Raw genomic sequence first — 17457 nt, 5'->3', positions numbered from 1 at the left:
TCGAGACCCAACTAAAAACATTGCCTCCCAGTGATGTATTTCTTGGACTGAGTCCACCAATTCCTGTGGTAGATAATTCTCTTATAGCAGTTCACCTATTATACTAAAATTCTGTTCACCTGTTTTTCTTCCTTATTAGACTGAGAATTTATTGAAGGCAGAAGCTGTGCCCCCTTTTTTTTTCATCTGTTTGCCCCCCACCAGCTTTATTGAGATCTAATGGACAAATAAGAATTGTACATATTTAATGTATACAATTTGGTGTTTTGATAAGAAGCCATATCTTGTTCCTTTTCAAATCTCCAGGGTCTGGCATAATACCTGGCATACAGAAGATGTCTGTAAATGCCTGCTGAATGAATGACTGGAGAGCAATTGGAGGCAAAGGAGCAATTGCAGTCTGGCAGTGAAAGGAGATGAATCCCATAGTTTGAAGGCAAATGAGAGCAGGGCAGTAGATGCTGCTGGAGCAGGTAATAAGTAGGGAATCGGATTCTCCAGAGCATGGAAAAGATGTAATTAAAAGCACAGCTTTGAAAAGCTTTAGAAAGCAAGTGGGACAGCTCTTTCTCTGAGTCTTGAAGGCAGCATGAAAGGGTAGGTGTATAAGATAAAGTAGCTTAGCTCAGATGGCCCTTTGCTAAATAAGTCATGAAGTTAATGCCTTTGCTGAGAATGAGGTGGAAAAAGTGAGATCTTGAACCTGAAGAAAAAAACTGGAAGAGTGTTGGTAAGAGTGTATTGGTGAATCAGTAAGAGATGACTAGATCTCATGCTATATCCCCAGGCATTAAGGGCATGTTATCACAATCCGATTCCTTTCTGTAGACCTTGAAATAACAGGCTGCATCTATCAGTCATGCTAATTGGGACTGGCTACCAGACTTGGGGCCTGGAAGTAACTGGAGTCACAGATATCTCCCTCTCCTGAACTCTCTCTGCACTTCCTTTCCACCTTTTAAGGCACTTAGTGTAGTTTATCTCCTATTGTAACTATTTATCTTTTTCTTGGTAGACTGTAAACAATTGAAGGCAAGGGCTGTGTCTTAGTCACTGTTGTGTCGTACCTCAGCATAGTGCTTTGTACATAATAGGCAGAAGATGTCTGTACCAGCCACACGTCTCTAATATAGCATTTATCACATCATACTGTATATGTCTGCTTGCTGTCTCTTCTTTTTGACCATGAGCTCAAGGGCAGGGTTTGAGTTGTATTGATCTAGGTCTCCATTGTGTTTGGAACTTAGTAGTGTTGCAAGTGTTTATTGAATCAAAGTTTGTTGAAATGAATGCATGGATGAAATAATGAATAAGGAATAAAAGATAGCAAAACGTGGGGATTTGGGGCGGGGACTTAAAAAGATGGCATACTGCCTAGGCATTGTATTTTGTCAGTCTCATCCTGGCATCAGTAAGTGTGTAAAGCTGGTAGAAAATGATGCTGGGAAACCTGTCTTCTTGTACACCATAAATGTTTGGAATACATATTCTGGATCTTCTTATGCAAATCTTTAGCCACTCCCTTTCACAGCATAGGGCCTTGGGTAAAAGGGCTAAGGGTTCCTTGCAGCTAAATGGCTGATTTGTCCACCCTTATTAGGTACCTATTTGAAGAGTTCAACGTCACACCACCATGGTCACTGTTTGCTTGGGAAATTATACTTTAAAGTTGACATTGCAGAGAAAAGTAAAAAGATTGACGAAACAGTATAGAAACAGCACTGGATCAAAACAGTGGAAATCCACCCCCACTACAGGAAAAATGGCTCTTGAAGAGCATCTTTAAAATTTCACTAGTTTGTTAAGGCTTTTTTGTTGTTGTTGTTGTTAAAGTCTGTGAAGCCCATAGCAAATAGCAAAAGCTAACACTTAACATAGGGCATACTATATGCCTAGGCATTATTCTGTGTGATTTACATGTATTATCTCATTTCTCACAACTACCTTTTGAGACAAATACCATTATGATCTCCATTTTGGACAGGATGAAACTGAGGGACTGAGAGGTAATACAAAGCAATCAAGGTCATACAGCTAGAAGTGGCGGAGCTGGAGTTCAAACCCAAGCATGGCTCCAATACACCAAAGAGGAAAGCACTCGTCTAGGTGTCTGGTTTACATGTGTAGATTATAAAGAAAATCACCTTATCATTTCTGATTATGATAATCCCAGCATTTATGGAGAGTCTATTATATGCCAGGGATGCTAATAACACGCTTTAGTTGCATTATTTCATTTCTTCCTTACCACAAACCCGTGAGGCACTATTTTTATCCCAATTTTAAAGACCAAAAAAAAAAAAAAAAGGTATAAAGGTTAAAACGATTCGCCCAAGGATTGAAATGCAGGCAGGCTGACTCGACTACGAGCTTCTCAGTCTTTCCTGGCAATAAAATGAACGGAGGACCTGAAAGAGATGCCACGAGAGTACAATGAAATAATGGATGTGAAAAGGCCTCGGTGAACAAGTGCAAGGGATAAGGCCTGTCTACGTGAATCACTGTTGTGAACTGGTTACCCAGGGCCTCTGTCCAACGGTTTCCAGTCCCAACCCTGCCCCTTCTCCGCCCAACCCACAGCGATATCTTTGAATCTCTTTATCTCCTCGGATCCTGCCCCCAAACACTTGGCGGAGCGGCGGAGCGGAGAATAGAAGGTCCGCGCGCGAACAGGAGGCGGGGCCTGCCGCCTCGAGCCGTACAGGGGGTGGTTTCTGCACATGCGCTGTGTCTCTGCGGCTTCAGCGGCCCCCTCTCTGCGGCCAATCAGGGCCCGCGGCGCGCTCGGGACGTATCAACGCTCTGTGGGTCGTGTGCGTGCGAGGGGGGCGACGTAAGGGCGCTCCGCGAGCCCGTCTCTCCTCGAATGAAAGGAAACAACCTCCGGCGACAGAGCCCCGCTCTCAGGCACTGCCGGAGAACCGAGACCGACTTCTTTCTCTTTACCCTCATTGGCGCTTCTCTCCTGCCGTCCGCCTCTGGGCCCTGCCGGTGAGTCCCCACGGAACCCTGGGGCCCCCCATTCTCTGCCCGGCGGGAGAAGACAAGGAGGATGGCGGTGGCCAGGCCGCCGCCCCTGCCCGTTGTTAAAGGGGACTCTTGGTGGTCTCGCTTTATTGTCAGGGACCCCAGAAGCGCCGCTCATTGTAGACGCTTGGCGGAGAGGCTGCTGAGAAAGTGCCTTGGAGGTGCAGAAGGAGAGGTTAGGCTTACGCCTAGACTTCGGGGGAGGGGGCGCAACATTTGAGGAGGGAAAAAACTGGGAATTTTTAGTTTTTGCCATTGCTTAGAACATATTTGGGAAGGAGGGAGACTCCCAGTTTGGGAAGAGTAAGAGGAAGAATTGTTAGGATGGCAAAAGAGCTAGCCTTACGGAATGAGGAAAAACTCCGGGGTGGGGGGAATTAGGGGTGAAACTGGGGTATAAGGGGAAGCTTACAACGAAGACTGTGAGAGGGCTAACTCTTGGGGGAGGGGGCATAAAGAAAGTGGTAGGATGATATTTTCCTGGATTCGGGAGGATTGGAAAAGGACGTTTAGGGGACCCTGACTTTACGACGGAAAGGAACCTGCTGAAGTGTTTTAGAGGAAGATAGTTTTGTGACTTTAGCGCTTGATTAGAGGGAGATCTTGGAGTCTAGTGTGTATTGGGGGAATAAATAACGGAGAGGATCCGGTACTTTATGTGTACTGTCTTTCATTATATGGATGAACACCACGGTATTCTTTTCCAATTTCTATTCGTTTTGATATTCTGCGTGGAAGTTAGAAAATCTTTTGTTTTTAGAAAACCTTTTATTTTCATCGCCTTACTACGTAATGTCAGGTCTTATTTATACTGTTCAAATTATTTCTCTACCCTTGGGTTTGAAACAACTGGAAAATTCCTTTAGTTTCCTTTTGAATAACCGCAAAAAGCAGTGCGAAGCATGTAATAATATCGTGCAACCAAATTCAGGTGCCCTTCCGGTATATCTTATTCGTTTATTTCTGTCCACTGTAACTTTCCTGTTAGAAATACTGCTTCTTTGGGGAATCACGTTTGTTATCTATTTTGATTTGTATATTTCAACTTGCTGTCGCGTGGAATGTTTTAATCTTCCGGAACTGCAGTTGTTGTTTTGTTTGTTTTTCTGTGAAAATGCTTTTTCAGATACCAGGCATTGAATGAGCTCTGGAGTTGGTTCTTGAATGCTCTCTCTGATGTTTCAGGTTATTTCTACCTTGGTGCTTCACAGCATCTTGGAAAATCAGAAATGCATTGATTGCTTAAGCTTAACTAATCTAGCTTTTATTTTTTTTCCAGGCATTTAAATTATGTATTACACGCTGTTATTGTTGCCTCTCCATTTCTGCTTTGTAGTGTTTTCCATAATGCGATGTTTCTTTTAAAGAAAAGGCTTCATTGTTGCGTGAAAGCATCAAACTTTGATCTCTGCATGGCCTGAAAAACCTTTTAGACTAAAATTAAAATGCCATATAGCTGTGGATCATTATGAACCCCTTAGTATTGGTCCTTGGAATGCCCTTATTCTACTTAAGTAGAGACCACAAATGTGACAACATTAGATAAAAATCTGTACTTTTATGATAAAGACATTTTTTGCTAGGAGTCATTGTTTCCATGATGTTCTCCACTTCATGTTTTACAAGGAGACTAAAAAAATTACCAAGATATGCACAGATGTATTATTTGAATTTTAGTGGAAAAATCCATTTAGTAATTGCACATTGGGGAAAGTTTTTAATTGGTTTGGTGCACTTTTTTTGTGGCTCTTGTTACTTTACAAATTAAATTTAAACTGATTACAGAAAAAAATACACTAGAATATTTTTGAATGCAAAATAAAGTGTACCTTTTTTCTCTTTTAGATTTTGGGGTCTTCGATATCTAGAAAAGCAGGTTCTCAAAATTAGAATGAGAAATTAGCCTGGGTGGAAGAGGCAGAATTCAATATAGATAGAATTTTGGGGATGCCATTTCGGAATTAATTTTAAGAATACGAAGTGATTTTTTCCATTCTAGAAATTTTCTTTATCTTAAGCCAGTTTTATAGCCAGTGCTAGGATTGTTTGGAAATTACACATTAAAGATATCTGTACGGGATTTGATTTATACTGTGCCATCCTTTCAGCTGGCCAGGATGACCGGGAGTAATGCTGAATACATTATTATGGTGATTTCAGAGTGCCTACTATTCATTGCATAGTAGTAAAGAAACTAATTTAGAACTCAAATATAATAGCAAATTCTGATGCTGTTTATGGATTTTGGTATTTTGCATAGTTGATTCTAAAAATTTGGGCAGCTATATTCTTGATAAAGCAACCGAACACATACTTGCCTGAGCAAATGCAAACACACTTCCCTTTTGTTTCTTTTGTTTCTCTGTTATGTCCTTTTTTTTCTTTTCTTTAATCCTAAAAGTATTTGCTGCCTGTTTTCAATCAGTTTCACGGTTTATAGCCAGTGCTATGAATACAGTACTATGGTAAAGTATCCGTTGCCATTTGGAAGACTGAGATATTTAAAATTATAGATAGCATTAAGAGTTTGTTAAACCTATCAAAGCAGAGACTGTCAGGGCCTTTGAAGTTGTGTTTAAAAGAAAATTCTAGACATAAATGGATGAGAAGACATGTTTTCTTTGTAGCTTCAGGGTAGATTTTGATTATCTGAATTTTATATTGAAAAGCACTGAATAGTTTGTAGATATTACCTTCCTAGCATACAGCTGCTACTGTTCTTGTTGGTGAACTAATGCTTCTCGGAAAGCTGCAATGTAGTGTTAGAAAATTTTTTTTAACATAGTATTATGAAACTGTTCAAATGTATAGACAAATGGAAAGAATTTAGCAAATTAATTTTAAGACAAAAGTTTGAGATTTTTCTTGATTGTGATGTGTGTTGTGGCAACCTGGATCTTGAACTGCTTAGTCCTGTTGATTTGGGAAAACTATACAAATCAAGTAATTGGTTTTAAATTTCTTCTGAGGAATCCATATTAAGATTGATGATCTAAATCTGAAACCTTTCATGTTACAGCTTTCCTTCCCTTTTTTTTGACTACCCTGTACTACCTATAATTATAATGTGACCAAATTTAAGGCTCATGCAGAAAAAAATTTCTTCCTTTACACAATATTACTAATTTAAGTATGGAAATTACTACATTTAGAAGACCACTATCAGTTTGTGACTTTAATTGATAAGCAGGCTTGGAGTAAATCTTAGAGTCATATAATATGGTTGTTTTATAAATAATTGGGTCTTAAAGTTTGCATTTTTAAATAGACTGTTAGAAACTTAACTATTTACTTGAGAATGGAATAGAATAGCAAAAATTAATTTATTAAAGACATATACCTGATTTTTTTTTTAACTCAGAAATAATTTTTAAAGTGCACCAAAGTCGTAGTTAGGTAAATTCATTTTGCTTTTATTGTTTTATCAATATGTGAACTTTGAGAAATTGTTCAGTTGTAGAATTCTGTTCCCACGGAGTATTCTGAAGTTTCCTTAGTAGCTTTTGCCCTGTTCTTAAGAGGTATAATTCTTTATCTCCTTGAAAGGGCACCTAGCTACACACGAAAAATATTTTACATTAATTATGCCAGCAGGTGATAATTTAATATTATACATTGTACATTTTTATCCGCACAGAAATAGTGTCAGTTATTTCACGTATCCTCCAATTTGGGAGCGGTTTGATTTTTCTCAGTTACTCTAAACTTCATTTAGCTATCTGTCTGTCTGTCTGTCTGTCTGTATTGATTATGGAGGCATCTTAGATTTTAATGTTAATTTATGTATACCAAATAACCATTTAAAAATGTATGTATTAAAACCTAGGTCAAACATTAAACAACTTACTTGAATATGTATAAACTGATTTTAAAACAAAATGAACTTTGTTACCTTTCTTATTCTCTGTAGTATTTCTTGGGGCTTCAAGGGGCTTAATTTGTCTGTACTAAATAAATATTTTAAAATGTGTATATTAAAACCTAGGTCAAATTTTTAACAGCTTTAATGAATATGTATAAACTGATTTTAAAATAAAATTAACATTGTTGCCCTTCTTATTCTCTGTAGCATTTCTTGAGGCTTAAAGTGGCATTCTAAAGGCAATTTAAAAATCATGTCAAGCTCAGTTGAACAGAAAAAAGGGCCTACAAGACAGCGCAAATGTGGCTTTTGTAAGTCAAATAGAGACAAGGAATGTGGACAGTTACTAATATCTGAAAACCAGAAGGTGGCAGCGCACCATAAGTGCATGGTAAGTATACCGGCAGCAGCAGAGACCTTGAACCGATTCATGAGAATCTTAATAACACATGAATGTTCCTGAATACTAAAAAAAAAACAAAAACCAAAGAAAACTCAGTTAAATTTTAAGAAATGGTTTATCACTAATGCTATGCCATTTTTACTAGAAAATTACCATTTAAATTTAACATCTTATTTACTGTTTTACTGTAATTAATTTATATATGAACCTTAATTTTTTTTAAATGTAATTTATAGCTCTTTTCATCTGCTTTGGTATCATCACACTCTGATAATGAAAGTCTTGGTGGATTTTCTATTGAAGATGTCCAAAAGGAAATTAAAAGAGGCACGAAGCTGGTAAGTTGTTATTTCTGCCTCTTGAGAATAAAAATTATTTAAACTCATTAAAGAGGAAATTGCTTATTTTAGAGTATATTGCATTATTAACTGAGTATAATTTTAAATTGCAGGCCTTTTTTTCTTTTTTCTGAGCCAGCAAAATCCAAGGCCGGGTTTATCTTATTTACCACTCAACAAAAAGGAATGAGTCAATATTTATACTATTCAATTTTTTTTTTGCTTTTCAAAGAGAATTAAAATCTTTTTGGAGGCTGTTTACTTAGAAAACAAGCAGTTTGGTTAATTCGAGTATATATTGTGTTAAAGTCTTCATGCAAGTTTATTTTTCATAATTCTGATATGTTTTCATCTCCATCATAAAGTTATTATGGTCATTACAAATGAAGATGACAGTAGCCTCTCAACAGGAAAGTGTTAGCTCTTGCCGAATGAAGTATTTTATTGTAGTTCAGCTGTATGACACAACATTTATGACTTTGGATAACTTTCAGTGAATTTCACAGGAGCTTTTCTGAAGCTGTGTTAAAGTAATGTTCCTGTAATTGTCTTCACTACCAATAACCATATTAGTAAGATATTACATTGCTCTATTGGAATAGTAGTGTCATCTCAGTTGGTACTTATGGCACATTATGGTTTACTTTGAAACAATTAATGGGAAGATTTATTTTTATTTTTCTCATTTGAACCCTTTATTAAAATTACATCCATAAATGTACCTTTAATAGCTTTGCTCTCCAGTTTCATTTTTTAAACGATAGGTTTTGCCAAACATATAACTGTGTTTGTAGTTACTACATAACCTCTTATTTCACAAAGACTCTGAGATGGTAGTTTTTGGATGAAATGGTAATGGGAAGGGGGGGCTATCATTTTGATGATCAGGAATGATATGTTTTGAAAAGTAGTCTTCTATTAATAGTTTTACATAAAAAGCAATATGAAGAAATATGGGTTCAAAGATGACATTTGAGATTTGCTTTAGGATAGTCTCAAATCCTAGTATCAGTATTAGTACAAATGAGAATTCAGAGGTCAGACCATTTTTGTTGTAGTGAGACCTTAATTGTGAAAATGTTTATCTTCCCCATCCTAAAAACTGTAGATAGTAATAGAAAGCTCTGTTTTGTTTTGTTTTTCTTTTTTCTATCTTTTTTTTTTTGAGACAGTTTCACTCTTGTTGCCTAGGCTGGAATGCAGTGGCGCAGTCTCGGCTCATGGCAACCTCTGCCTCCTTGGTTCAAGTGATTCTCCTGCCTCAGCCTCCCAAGCAGCTGGGATTACAGGCATGCGCCACCATGTCTGGCGAATTTTGTATTTTTAGTAGAGACGGTGTTTCACCATGTTGGTCAGGCTGGTCTTGAACTGTAGACCTTAGGTGATTTGCCCTCTTCGGCCTCCCAAAGTGCTGGGATTACAGGCGTGAGCCTCCGCGCCCAGCCTAGAAAGCCCTGTTTTTTAAATGTGAATTTTATTTGATGGTTTTAGGTTTCTTCACGTTACTGTGCTGATTTCTGAGAACTATAGCACTATGTTTTTATTTCCTAGTCCTTAAAACAAATGCAGATATAAAAAAGAATGATACTTACTTGAAAGTGATTGTGCTGTAAACCTTATTACCCCTTTATTTATTGCTTGACATTATGACTATCCCTGGAAAATATTTCTGTATCTTGACTCGTTAGCATTTTGTCACTTGACACAGCTCCTATAGTCAGAACAAAAGCAGTTTTGGTCCCTAATGTTGAAACATTATTAACAAATGCAGTGCCTAGTGTTACATGTTATGTGAAGCAACAGCACACATCTGTCAATATTGCTAAGTTCAATGGAGATTTAATTTATTTGGACCTATTTGTTGAAGCATCAGAACTTTGTATGAGTTTTACTATTATAAATTGTTTTGATTAATTTTTAGTGTTGTAGGGAGATAATTTTTTCCCCAAGTGTAGTGTGTTATAAATAATGAAACTTGTTCCTTGATCTAGGGAATGGAACAATACTGGGAATTGAGAACACAAGCTTTAGTAACAGATTTGAGTTTGAATCCCAGCTCTGTCCTTTACTAGCTAAGTGATCCTGAGTAAGTTATTTACTTCTCCAGGCCATGTTTTCCTCACCTGCAAAAGGGGATAGATAATGACAGTACTTGCCTCCCAGAATTATTGCCAGAATTAAAAGAGGAAGTATATAGGATTTAAGGTGGTGCTGGGCACATGATTAGGACTTGATAAATAGTAGCCACCACTTACTGTTTTTGTTTGTTTGTTTGTTTGTTTTTGAGATGGAGTCTTGCTCTGTTGCCCAGGCTGGAGTGCAGTGGTGCGATCTCGGCTCACTGCAACCTCCTCTGTGTTCAAGCAATTCTCCTGCCTCAGCCTCCCGAGTAGCTGGGACTACAGGTGTGTGTCACCATGCCTGGCTAATTTTTAAAATGTTTTTTATTTTTAATAGAGACAGGGTGTCGCCACGTTGGCCATGCTGGTCTTAAACTGACTTCAGACCATCTCTCCGCCTCGGCCTCCCAAAGTGCTGGGATTACAGGCGTGAGCACTGAGGAATAGTGGCAGAAGGAAAGAACTTTTGCTCCGTTTCCTTCCCTTAGAATGTCACAGTTTAAACAACTTATATAGGGGATGGGAGTGTAACATTTATACGTTTAGGTTTGAAATAATTTTTGAAACTCCTTTTAGCCTTCAGTTTTGCTGCTTTCATTATATCATTTTTATGTGATGTGCTATCAGGTAACCAAAATTCTAGATTTAAGTTTTATTCTCTACTATTCCCTGTGTCAATTTGTCTAAGCAATAAAAGGGCTATCAATCAAATAGGAGGGGAAAAAAAAAGAGTGAAAAGCTTTATGTAACTAGATAAACTACATATAAAACTCGTATAAACTAGGTAATCAGCTTCCCTGATTGACCTTTTTTTTTTTTTTTTTTTTTTTTTTGAGACGGAGTTTTGCTCTTGTTGCCCAGGCTGGAGTGCAATGGCGCGATCTTGGCTCACTGCAACCTCCACCTCCTACGTACAAGCGATTCTCCTGTCTCAGCCTCCAAAGTAGCTTGGATTACAGGCATGCGCCACCATGCCTGGCTAATTTTTATGTATTTAGTAGAGACAGGATTTCACCATGTTAGTCAGTCTGGTCGTGAACTCCTGACCTCAGGTGATCGACCCGCCTCGGTCTCCCAAAGTGCTGGGATTACAGGCATGCGCCACCATGCCCGGCCCCTAATTGACTTTTGAAGGCGTTTTATCCTGTGAGCCTGTGAGCCTGTTTGCTCTGGCTCCTGTTCGTCTGGATTTCTAGGTGAAAAGTAAGTCATGAACACTCATTGAAAATCATCGAAAACTGGAGTACTGACCCCTCTGTGCTTTCAAGACAAATTTCAGTCTGTACCTGGTGTTGACTCCAAAGTTGCTTGCTTGCCCCAAAGAAAAGAACAGAGATAAGGAGGCTAGGGCTTGAGGTTACAGTGTATGTATCAACAGCCAGGTGGGTCAGAGTTGAGGATGAGAGGGCGCAGTAGAGCAGGAGGTGCGTGTGTATGGTTTTTATGTTCTTGCTGCCACAAGCAATTTTCCAAGGTTCATGTCAGCCGCAAGGATCAAAGGAGGAAAGCCATTCTGCATGAACATTTTCATCTCCTTGACACCATCTTTCATTATATAGCACCAAGATAGACCAGGAAAAATTTGCCAGAATACTAAAGCTTTTATGATTTGATGCCCTGTTTTTTCAGTTTAGACAGATATATATTTTTCCAGTATGATTCCCAGTTTCTACTGAAGCCATATGGAGATACCACATCTGTACCATCTATTCTTACTCTCCAGTCATCTAGCCAAGAAATGCAAATTTCCAAGTAAAATTATGAGTTATCACTGCTTTTTTGAATTTGTTTAAGGAGATACTTGAGAGAAGGATATTTGAAGAATTTACTGTTTCTGGATGAAGCTAGCTGGTGAGATTACTAAGGGTATCTACATTGGATAGCTTTTTTTTTTTTTTTTTTTTGATGGAGTTTCGCTCTTGTTGCCCAGGCTGGAGTGCAGTGACGTGATCTCAGCTAATTGCAACTCCACCTCCCAGGTTCAAGCAATTCCCCTGCCTCAGCTTCCCAAGTGGCTGCGATTATAGGCGCCTACCACCATGCCCAGCTAATTTTTTGTATTTTTAGAAGAGAGAGGGTTTCACCATGTTGGGCAGGCCGATCTTAAACTCCTGACCTCAGGTGATCCGCCTGCCTCTGCAGATAGCTGCTATTCTAATTGGTACCGGTGTCAGATTAGATCACAGATTACAAGAAGAGAAAAGAGTTCAGAAGGCCATTTAGTTCACCTTTCTTACCCCTATGCAAGATTTCCTACAAGCCACTCAAGATAAGATCTTTGGCCTGAGGATTGGCTGACACGTGTAATCCCAGTGCTTTGGGAGGCCGACTGGGAGGATTGCTTGAGGCCAGGAGTTGAAGACCAGCCTGGACAACAAAGCGAGACCCCTATCTCTACAAAAAAATATAAAAATTTTGAAATGTGATGTGTTCCTGTAGACCTAGCTACTCAAGAGGCTGAGGTGGGAGAATTGCGTAAGCTCAGGAGTTCAAGGCTGTGGTGAGCTATGATTGTGCCACTATATCCATCTAGCCTAGGTGATAGAGTGAGGTCCTCTCTTTAAAAAAAAGAAAAAGAAAGAAAAATTTGCCCTGTTCTTAAATATATCAAAAAATTGTGATTCTACCCAAGTAACCTGAAACAAGACCAGTAATATATAACACTCCTCAGAGTTGAGAAATTCATCCTTCTGTTTAAATTAAGTATTTCTCTTATTTTAAAGCCGTTTTAGATCTGTCTCCTTCCATTAAATAAATATTTGGGGTTTTTTTTTCCTTATTAAAAAACCCTTTATATACTTGATGACTGTCCTCAGGTCACTCCTAAACGTTCCCTGTTTTCAAACTAAATTTTACTCATGTCTTATGAAATCCTCTGAACAGTTTTCCTGCTTTTTCTAGTAGTAGAAATAGCTAACATTTGTTAGACACTTAACGTGTGCTAGGGACTGTGCTAAGTTTTTAAATTATATGATCCTTTTTAATGCTTATAATCATGTTGTGAAATAGGGAAGTATTCTCATCTTACATGTGAGGAAATTGAGGCTCAGATGAGTTAAGTAACCTGACTGTAGCTAGTAAGTGGCAGAGCTGGGATTTGAATCCAGGGTCAGTTGACTCCGAAGCCAGAACTCCTAATCACCAGGTTACGCTAGACTGTCTTTTAAGCTACACTCCAAAATCGCATTTAAAGAAACAATGATTACAGCTTAGCAGTTTTCTAATAAAGATGGAAATAGTACTGAATTTAGGACATAATCAGACTCCTATTAATATGTTCTATTAAGTAGTAATATCTTGTTAATTTTTAGGACAAAAACCCTATACACATCCTATGTAAGAATATTGTGATATTACCCTCCACATATATTTGTAGCCTCTGAAAATAAAAAGACTATTTCCACATAGTCTTCACTTTGTTACTTATTCAGTACCACTGTAGTACTTAGCATTTTAAAGAACAGGGTGTCTTCTGTCTGGGAAGAGTCTTACCTATTGAGATAGTTCAGACTGCTTCCTAGAGCTGGTAAGATTTAAAAAAATGGAATGAGTCTAGGAAATATTAATAGGTTAGCCATACCAGAATAGGTCTTTGAGACCCATCCCAGTTGAGTAAGGTGGGATGATTGCAGGGTCTTCCAGCATTAGAGAGGAATTTCAACTCAGGTAGGAAGGGATGGGGAAGGGTAAAAGCAGGATTTTTCAGGAGGCAGGTGATATACAATAGTCACTGTGAAAAATGAATTATAATGATGGCAGCATATTTGTCTACTCTACATAGATGTTCTGCAGGTATGTTAAACTCAACCTGTCTAAACCAGTTCATCACCCGCCCCTCCCCAAACCTGATTCTCTTTCTGAATCCTTTACCATCAACTCTTCCTTCTTCCATATCAGTCATGTCAGTCCTATTTGTGGGATGTCTGCCTTTTCTTTCTTAATGCTACCCTATGTCCAGTCTTGCTCCTCCCACCCTTCCAGCATACTACTGATAGTTACCTGATCTCTGCTTTTAAAAGCTAATGCCACTCCCTAACTGGAAACCTTTCATGATTTCTTACTGCATACAATATAATGTCCAGAGGCCTCAGCCTGCCATTCAGAAGTCTTGTCTTAACCCACTTTTTCTATCCTTATCTCATTCTCTCTCCTCTGGGTTTTCCAGGCATCCCGTCTCTGACCCCATTGCGGTGCACATACTGATTTTCACCTCTGCTTGCGGCTCTTTTTTCCTCCTAGCTGCCTCTTAAAAGTTCTGTTTTTGAGATCCAGCTCAAGCTTCACACTTTGTTTCTGTCATATAGCATAACACAATATGCATTGTATTTGATACACATGTGCAAGCCTTTCTTCTCCACTGTATTGTTGACTCTGTGAGAGTAAGACTGTATTCTCTTTGCCCAGCCTAGCATGACATGGGGATAATGCATAGAAAACTCTTCATATGGTGCTTGATGTCTTCTTTGTGTTCAATAGTGTTGTAATAAAATAAGTGGGCACTCATTGTTGGTGGACTTTGAAGATAGAAAGGGCTTCAGCTGGATAATAGTGTGAAACCTTAATAACAGGCTAGGTATAAATTGACTAGGGAAGTCATGGTGTAGCACAAAATTCCTCTGTTTTGGTTAATTAGTGTTTTAGTGTTGTTTGCAACTTGAGCGGTTTGAAAAGGGAGGAGAGTAATTTAGAGGGAAAAATCAGGTTGGTTATTTTTTTCCAGAGAGTATAGAGAGCTGTGTGTGCCTCAAACATGAGAGTTTTCATGTTTCTTCAGCCTTCGCTCCCTCAGTAGAGTTTTGTGTTTATTGTTTCCTTGGGTATTAGTCAAGTTCCCATACAATATAGAGTTTAGAATTTACCTGTTTATCAAATACTTGAGTGCCCACTTTCTACCAGCACAATGCTAGGTACTTTGAATGTAAACATGAATAAATATGGTTTAACCTTAGAAGTATGTAAAGAATGACACAGGAGAGCTGGGAAAAAGGATCACAATTAATTATGAGAAGTCAGAAGACTCCATAGAAAATGAGAGTTGAAATGTGTTCCTCCAGGAGAGGGAAGCTATGGAAGTCAAAGATGAAGAGTTTCAAGGAGGAGGAAGTGGTCAAAAAATATTAAATAAGTATTAAATGCCAGTGCTATTTATAGTAGATTGTGTGATTTACTTAGCATTCAGTAGGGGCAAAATGGAATACCCACATTGTATAGAATGCTGCCACTTTGCTTTCTGCAATCACAGAAGCTGAAGATTCTAGATGACTCTTGGTGCTACTAAATCCTTAGAGCAGTGGTACCTAACCAACTCTACTAAATCAGAAAAGGGGCAGGGGTGAGGGTTGTGCTGCAGACAGGTATCTTTTGAAAAAGGTTCCGAGATTTTTTTTTTTTTTTTTTTTTTTTAGACGGAGTCTCACTCTGTCGCCAGGGTGGAGTGCAGTTGTGTGATCTTGGCTTACTGCAACCTCCATCTCCCTGGTTCAAGCGATTCTCCTGCCTCAGCCTCCTGAGTAACTGGGATTACAGGCACGCACCAGCACACCCAGCTAATTTTTGTATTTTTAGTAGAGATGGGGTTGGGGGTTTCACCATGTTGGCCAGGATGGTCTTGATCTCCTGACCTCGTGATCCACCTGCCTTGGCCTCCCAAAGTGCTGGGATTACAGGCGTGAGCCACCATGCACGGCCTCCCAGTTGATTTTTGATAAACAACGCTGGTTATGGACCATTGCCTTGGGTCAGGGGTTGGCAAACTTTCTGTAAAGGACCAGCCAATATTTAAGGTTTCGCAAGCTATGTAGTCTCAGTTGAAATCACAGACAATACACAAAGAAATGAGCGTGGCCGTGTTTTAATTAAACTTTTTATTTACAAAAAACAAAGTATTTTGTAAATAAAAATATTTTTACTTTAATTGTAAAAAAATGTAAATAAAAATATTTACAAATAAAGTTTGTAAATCCCATGGATTAGGCCCACAGGATGCCTTCTGTAGGGAGGAAAAGAAGTAAATTTTCTTCCTGAAGATTTGTTCAGTGGCCTCATTGTCATCTGTGTACCTTAGTGTACATGCATTGTGAATGTATTCATATAAATGTGAATTTTTTTAAAAGCTCCAATTATGGCATGCAGATTAATTTTAATGTATGCAGATATTTTACCAGCCATTTATATTAAAATGAACTTTGCTTTACTTTTGAGGTGATAAAGGAGAATGAACGTAAGGTCAAAGAGAAACTTGGAAGTGTAGTGGTGGAGAAAATTGGGTCTTTGGCTATTACTGAATAAATTTTTTTTAATACACAATTTTTTTATTTGCCTCCATTTAATACTTTTTGGCAATTGGGAATACTGTCAAGTAATTTCATTAGAAAATCCTCATTTATTTTTGCTAATGGAGGAGATCCAAAACCAATAATATAAACAAAACATATTCTTGGTTTTGGGGGCTATCTCGGTACTTACTTGAGCATAGATGTGGACGAGGTGTTCTTCACAGACTAAATATAGCAAGCGGCATAGCAGTTTAGAGTACCCTCAGTTGGAAAAACCCATACCCGAGAAAAACTTGGACATAAAAATCTGAGCTCAGAAAATGTCTGTCTGAATCTTTCAGTACACAAAAAGAAACTTCAGAAACTCCAATAAGAGAATTTATATTCCTCGTCAGTCATGATGCAGAAAGTTGGGTAGAGTTGGAGTGTGTGATATTCTGAGCAAGGTCAGGAGATGAGGTTAAGGCTTAGTTCATTTCCCTCCCATTTCCAAGACATCTGAAATAACCTATTCAGTAACTGCTTAGATTTAGCCTGTTAAATCTAGTAAAAAATTAACGAGTACTTTTCAGTGGCCCTATTTTTTAGAAGTTCCTGGAATTTAAGGTCCTAATCTGTTTTTCAAGCAACTTGTCACTTTTCAATGACTGACAGCTTTCAGATTTCACTGTTGTTTTCTGGCTTTCCATTTAAACCTTAAAAGTAGTGTTAAGTTTGTGTTTTTATGAGACCTCCTTCAAAATGCTGTTTTTAACAAATAGTAACTAAAGGATCATACAAACAGTTTTAAGTTCATATTCCACCCTCCCATGAAGTGGCACTTTTTAAGGAATTTTTAACACATAAATTTAACAAATAAAAACTAAAACAGCAGTTAACCAGATAATTCAGAGCCATTCTGTTGTCTAGTTATTTGGATATGTGAGGTATTACTATAAATAAAGCAATGAAGCTGGAGTTAAGGAGCATTTTTGGGTGCATCTCTGAAAACTTGCCCCAACTGTACTGTCACTTTCTAGTATTTATTGGGGGTAATATTATCTGGTATTAAAAACAAAACCAAAAGTCAAGCACCTGCGTAAGGTAAGCTGCTCTCACTTTGTTTTTGGCTCATATCTCCGGTGAAAATATCCTCGGTACAGTGTTCCCTACTCCAAGAGCTTTTGGCATTTTTTTTTTCTTTGCCTACAGGCTCAAGAACGTGACCTCTTTTTGTACCCTCCTTTGCCTTGTCTGTGCATTCGTAGCAGTTTTCTTGGAGCAGATTTCTTGAGAACAGTTGACTGCTTGGCTGTGAGAATGTCTATCTATACACTGGTAGTCAGTTACTGACAGACATATTATAGGGCAATGAAGCTGGACAAAGCTAAGTTGCAGGCAGCCTTTCCTCCCTCAGTTCCCTATGGCTCTGTCTGACCATTAGGTTCCAGCT

The 17457-nt window shown here is 38.4% G+C and overlaps 1 protein-coding gene across 5 annotated transcripts in view; it reads left to right on the top strand.

The window, feature by feature from the left end:
• The first annotated feature begins 2815 nt into the window (after positions 1-2815).
• PHF6 (PHD finger protein 6) overlaps positions 2816-17457 on the top strand; it is a 56224-nt gene continuing 41582 nt past the window's right edge. For all 5 annotated transcript variants that reach the window (XM_073013392.1, XM_007992742.3, XM_007992741.3 and 2 more), the window contains exons 1-3: positions 2816-2991; positions 7097-7280; positions 7529-7630. In XM_073013392.1, the coding sequence (XP_072869493.1) occupies positions 7143-7280; positions 7529-7630 (240 nt within the window). In that variant the 5' untranslated portion in view covers positions 2816-2991; positions 7097-7142. The remainder of the gene's footprint in view (positions 2992-7096; positions 7281-7528; positions 7631-17457) is intronic.

Source organism: Chlorocebus sabaeus, chromosome X (assembly GCF_047675955.1).
Source record: "Chlorocebus sabaeus isolate Y175 chromosome X, mChlSab1.0.hap1, whole genome shotgun sequence".
Taxonomy (NCBI): Eukaryota; Metazoa; Chordata; class Mammalia; order Primates; family Cercopithecidae; genus Chlorocebus; species Chlorocebus sabaeus.
The sequence above is the reverse complement of the archived record's forward strand: the minus strand, read 5'-3'. Positions and strand labels throughout refer to the sequence as shown.